At 41.5% G+C, this 6000-nt stretch overlaps 1 protein-coding gene across 1 annotated transcript in view; it reads right to left on the bottom strand.

Moving 5' to 3' along the window:
- LOC102213376 (ras-related protein Rap-2a-like) overlaps positions 1 to 3199 on the bottom strand; it is a 15238-nt gene extending 12039 nt beyond the window's left edge. Inside the window, exon 1 of the mRNA XM_005730924.1 lies at positions 2448 to 3199. Within this exon, the coding sequence (XP_005730981.1) occupies positions 2448 to 2761 (314 nt within the window). The 5' untranslated portion in view covers positions 2762 to 3199. The remainder of the gene's footprint in view (positions 1 to 2447) is intronic.
- Between the last annotated feature and the right edge of the window lie 2801 nt (positions 3200 to 6000).

Here is a 6000-nt window from a genome sequence, read left to right as displayed (position 1 = left end):
TCTAGCAGCCACACTTTTAGCTAATCACGTTTCACTTAACAGAATTTACAAGTTTTTTTGATTATACTTTTAGCTAACTATTTCAGAATATTAGGCTAACAGTTTTAGCTGCTTAAGCAGAATTTTGGCAAGAAATTCTGCAACAGAGGTCATAATATTAGCTCACAATTTTAGCTATTAGCCACTTTTTAGTTTAGTGAGATGTTTTTTAATGGTTACCCTGTGTTGTCCATTAATTTTAGTAAACTGTTAACTATGACATTACATTCGGGTTTTCTTTAGGTTGGGTAGCTGATCTGTCATACAACGAGTGGACTATGAGACTATGGATTCATGCCTCCTTAACCAAACAGCATATCTCACTTCTTGTCCATGCTTGGCACATGGAAAGCCTTGCATAAGCATTCTGGTTTATATGACTGCCTAATGGAGGCCCGATGTCTTCTTGGCTTTCAACCCAACACAATCCCATTAAGTTCTGGTGAGTGGGCACATACTATATCTCTGTGTGAGGCTCGTTGTTACTGCTGCTGGCTCAGCAACAAGTTTGGGAGGAGGGAGGCTGTTTTTCTAAAGACAGCTAATGGAGAGCAGGAGCCGATTGTGACGGACACCTTAACGAGATCAAGTAAATAACCGAGTAGATCTTGCTAGTACTTCTACTTTTGTCACAGACTGTGACTGACCACCGTTTCTAGCCTCACTGACCATTCAAGTTCACACAGCATTCACACCTAAGACCAATTTTAAGCAGCTATTTACAATCATGCATGTCATTAAGAGTGTGAGAGGAAGTCAGGTACAGCGAGGCACAGGGAGAACATGCAAACACTTAATTTTTGTGTAATAATGTCTCTGCACAAAACTCAACAACAATATTATGTTTTCAAGTCTACTTAAGGGTGTTTTACTTATCTGCGGCTTTGCACATACAGTAACAAGGCCCACTTCAAAGCCAGCGCAGTGTGAAATACAAGCATGAAATATTTATAGGTATACACTTGAGGACGGCGATGGCTGCTGCAGTGTGGGCAGCCGCTTTGGGTGCTGGGGCACTTTTTTATCCATCATTACTATTAAATTAATATAAAGGAGTCCCCCCGCCCCACCCCCACGCATTCGCCATCACTGTGCATCGTCAGCTGTGACGCTCTCGAGCTTCCACTCGGCCTGTGACGTCCACACCACAAGAGAAGCACCGAGTTCACTCCTGGGAGGCAGATGGAAAGCGCCGCAGCAATACTCTACTGGTGAAATTATAAAAGTCACAACACTCATGTTCAACAAGCAGAAAAGGGGGCGATATTAAGTGTAATGACAGGATTTTTTTCTTTTCTCTTTCTGATGATAATGAAGTGCATACACCCCCCCCCTTCCCCCCAATGATGATGCTCATGTAAGACCACTGCATGAGTCAGAGCTCCTATCTCACTTTGGTTTCCGTCTGCATGTCTTCTTCGCTGATTTAAAGTGGGGCACTTTTAGTGGGGATTTTTTTTGCCCTAACATAACCACACCTAACACTCCCCCATCTTCACTGAACATCCATGAAAAGTAGCATCAATCGCTCGTCTGTCAGCTGCTGGCATCAAAACAACAACAGTTATAAAACATTTTTCTATTGAAGAAGTCATAATGATGCGCTTTTGTTGGGAATAAAACAAAGAAAAATACGTTTCACTCCAGTTGCACCCTGGAGTCACAGGCTCACACATTTACACAAGACTCTGAGCCAAAAAAAAAAAGAAATTCCAATGTGTCACTACCGAAAAGGATAGACCACAGCCTTTCTCCCACTCTCTCTCACTCCCAGGCTGTGAGATGAGCTCAGGGGATGTGTTGAGTAATGGACTGAGCTGATCAAAGCCGTGCAGAGTTAGTCATGTGTGAGAGACGCAGAGAATATCAAACCCTGGGAGAGTTCAGCGGGTTGATGTGTGACAGGTGAGCCGCAGCTGGGCTCTTATGAAGAACATATGAGCGGGATGCAGCTTCTCACGAAGGACTGGAGGAGAGCGTGGGGGTGAGAGAGGAAGAGGAAGAGGAAGAGGAGGGAAGACATGGAGAGGATGGCAGTTTTGTGATGTTTCTCAGCCTCAGTTTAAAATGAAAAAAACAAAACAAAAACAAAACAAAATACTGATTTGTATGTGTGTGTGGGGGGTTCATTACATTTATAGAGGCCCTGGAGGGGCTCCATGGGGTACTCCAAGCATGTTTACTGTTAAATGTGACTGTTTTATTTATTTGAATCAAGGTGTAAATATTTATTATCATATCCTTAACATTCCTTCACCAACACAGACAACTTCCGGGGTCCTTATTGCCCCAATATGGCTATTTAAGGCCCCTAAGACGGTTTTGTTTTTTTTGCTGCCTTTTGTCTGTGGCATCAGAGCATTTATTTAGAATTACAATGAATTACAGCAAACTGGAAAGCCTCTCACCTTTTCACCCTGATGATCTGATCTCTCATGGGTTTGATGTCCTGAAAACTTTGCTGGTTGACCAGGCTGTAGACCAGGATGAAGCCCTGGCCGTTTCTGATGTAAAGGTCTCTCATTGAGGCGAACTGCTCGGTGCCGGCCGTGTCGAGGATCTCCAGCACCGACGGAGAGGAGTCCACCTCGATCTCCTTCCTGTAGAAATCTTCAATGGTCGGGTCGTACTTTTCTATAAATGTCCCGGTGACAAACTGGACCGTCAGCGCGGACTTCCCCACCCCGCCGCTGCCGAGCACCACCACCTTATACTCCCGCATAGCGCTCCCGCGGAGTTAAATCCGGCATGCAGAGAATAAAGTGATCAGCAGCGGATCAAAGAAACGCATGCCCGTGCACAGCAGCCCAGACTCACGCTACAGGCATGACACAGCCTCCGGTAAACGAGATGCTCTTGCAGTTATAGGCGGCCGAATGATGCTGGAGCATTTAGCCCTGAGATGCACAGCCACACTGCCTTCTACTGAAATATTCCCACGCTATCTTGAAGGGACACCATTCCGGAGGCATCCATAATGCAATAAGGCGTCGGTGCAGTTAAAATAAGATCGGCTATTATTAGAAACAACTAGACGGCGCATCTTTTTATGTGCCGACAAAATAAAAGGCTAACACTACATTTCCCCTGCACAGTGGGGTACAGTGGAGTTAAAGGCGAAGAGCACTCTTTGGCTTATAGAAGACAACAGTGCTGGGAATCCACGCCTCTGGTGTGCTTCATCCACTGGATGCTACTATTTCCTGGAAGATATGGAGGGAGATTAGTGCCACATGGCAACAGGGAGCAGAGCACAGATGTGATGGAAAAGAAATAAGAGAGGCTGCTGTGACATAATTGTTTTTGACCTCGTTTTAAACGGAAATATAAGCTAATCTGTGAGGAATGCTGTCAGCAGCCAATGAGAGGCACAAGACAAAGCCAGAGGCTTGGACTTGGTTTGCAGCACATAATTTCTCAAGACAGTGTCAACATATGATGCTTGACTCTGAGCTCTTCTGAGGGATGTTAACTGAAGCCTCAGGTGAACTGAATAATTTGTTAAAAAGGTGAACATGTCAAATTTCCACTCTGCAATTTCAGTTTATTTTTATTTTTATGGCACCAAATCACAACAACATTCGCCTCATGATGCTTTATATCATAAGATAAAGGGAATAACAGAGAGAAAACCCCTGTCAGCAGACACTTGGCAACAGTGGGAAAGAAAAACTCCCTCTTAATAGGAATAAACCTCCAGCAGAACCACTGTATAAACACATAGTAAGTCTTTTAAAGGGTTTCCATTTAAACTGCATCTTAGACGACCAGATCAACCAGAAGGGGACAGTGTTAAGCACAAATGTGAAGGTTCTGCATAATGCACTGTGATTGAGCACTTAAACAATTTTCCTACACATTTAATCCTTTAAAGGTTTCTGAACCATGCCAGAAAAATCAATTTTCTAAAGAAATGTAGATTCTGCTGAACCTTTTAACAAAAAAGTAATTAAAAATATTAATTTGCATTTATATAAGTTTTAATTTGTCTCATACTTGGTACATCTGGCATTTTTTATTTACATTTATTGCTTAAAATGTATCGTTATTAATTTAGGTTTTTATTGGAAAACTAAGAAATCTCAAAAACTCATGTATCAGATATAATACACTCAGAATTAATGGTTTAACCACTTATGGTTAAGTGTGCCCAGGGAAATATGAGTGGTGCAGGGCGTGGAGGCTCTTTTTTTGTCTTGTATTGCAGGAAAGCACTTTGGCCTGCCAGTCTCTGGAGCCATAGCAGCCCATGTCTGTATATTAGCTTGTGTTTTGGATTTGCTAAAAGAAAAAAAAAAACAACCTGCTGCTGGACTGTCAACCAAGCATCAGATATCAATGGGTGTAATAACTGTGTAAAGACGTGCTGCAAGACAGGAACAAATAATCTGGACAGAGGCTGAAATTCAAACAAATTTTGGGGGCATTTTTATGATGATTCTTTTTACTTTCTTTACAGTTAATCTTTGTCACCATGTTTCTGCAATAACCTGTGTTTTTTATTTATTATAGTTTGTGTTAGCTATATCCTCTGTGATTACTTTGTTCTAGTTGTAGTGTAAATATCAAGAGCACTAGAGAAGGGAGGCTGTGTTCGTGTCATTTGTTCAACGAGGACTGCAGCTCATCGTAATGAATTTAAGAAGGCTATTATCTAATTAGTGACACATGATAAGTGCAGCTGCTGAGAGGCCCGTCCACTGCTGTCATCAAACGGCAGTTAACTACACATTACCATTGTGATACTAATAACCCCTCATAGCTGCTTTCCCCCCTTCAGAAAAGCACTACTCCACTGCAGTAACGGGAAATGGCAGAAAATAAATAATGGAAAAAGCGCTTACTTGTCCTGCTCTTGGGTCCTCTCATTATGTTTTATCAACTCTGGCAAAAACTTCATGCTGCAACTCTCAGATGTTTTAATGCACGCAGCTTTATAATCTCTTTTCATGAGAGCTGATGTTTATTTGCTTTTAAGGCAGTGGGCTTTAGGGACCACCAGGGGCCCTTGAGAGGGCCTCTAATAAAAACTCTGGGTAAAGCAGGATGTTCGGCACTGCAGTAGACAGAGCTACAGTACTGTTACTACTTAGAGCAAACATCTCTGTGGGTTACTGAAGAGAGAGTGTGACACAAACGAGATCCAAAGCAAAAATCATTACTTTAATTTTCTTTATTTCTTTCTTTCAATAGATTTTACACTATCTTGCTGGAACCAAAGAAACATTTGACTATAGAAACATAAAGTAGCACAAAATATATGCAAAAAAAAAAACATTTAAAAATGTTTACACTGAAACTAGAAATCTGACGTGGGTCTTCTTGTCAATTGGTTTTCATGTCTTGACTTTGTTGGTGAGGTACACTGCAACAATGATGACACAGGCAGCCACACTTCTTAACCTTCAGTCTCTGGTATAGTGTCCTCTGCTGGCTAAAGCTGTGAATTGCATGTTCCATTGTAAGGCAATGGGACCCAAACGATTTCACTCACAGATTTGGGAGACAGGAAGTAAAGATCGGTGACTGTTTGCTCTGCTGCAGTCTCCTCTCACTTTTGGCCTTGTGACGCATATGTTAGAACCTTAAAAAAATGATTTCCGATATAAAGATTCATAGTTCAAATGAAACTCTGAAGGGATTTGAGAAGAGAAAGAGAGAGACCCACTTAGGTCTGTTTAATAAATTTCATAAGAGCTCTTTAAAACATAAAACCTTAAGTACGATGGACTCAAGATAAGGCAAAGTGTTTGGATAAGTTGAGTCTGCTCAGTCGGCCAACTGCTCAGAAAGTGCTGTTACCATCAGTCAATCATTGTTAACACAATTAAAAAAAAACATTTCAAGAGAAAGTCCATACACAGGGGGCACCAAATAAGGACATTTTGTGTACAGACATTTTTTTTTATTCACTAGAAACATTCAGTACGTTATAATTTAGTAAGAAAAGAAAAGATTGTT

Source organism: Pundamilia nyererei, unplaced genomic scaffold (genome assembly GCF_000239375.1).
Source record: "Pundamilia nyererei isolate P.nyererei 1_Seehausen unplaced genomic scaffold, PunNye1.0 scaffold00040, whole genome shotgun sequence".
In the NCBI taxonomy this organism is placed as follows: domain Eukaryota; kingdom Metazoa; phylum Chordata; class Actinopteri; order Cichliformes; family Cichlidae; genus Pundamilia; species Pundamilia nyererei.
This window is presented reverse-complemented; position numbering and strand designations above follow the sequence as displayed.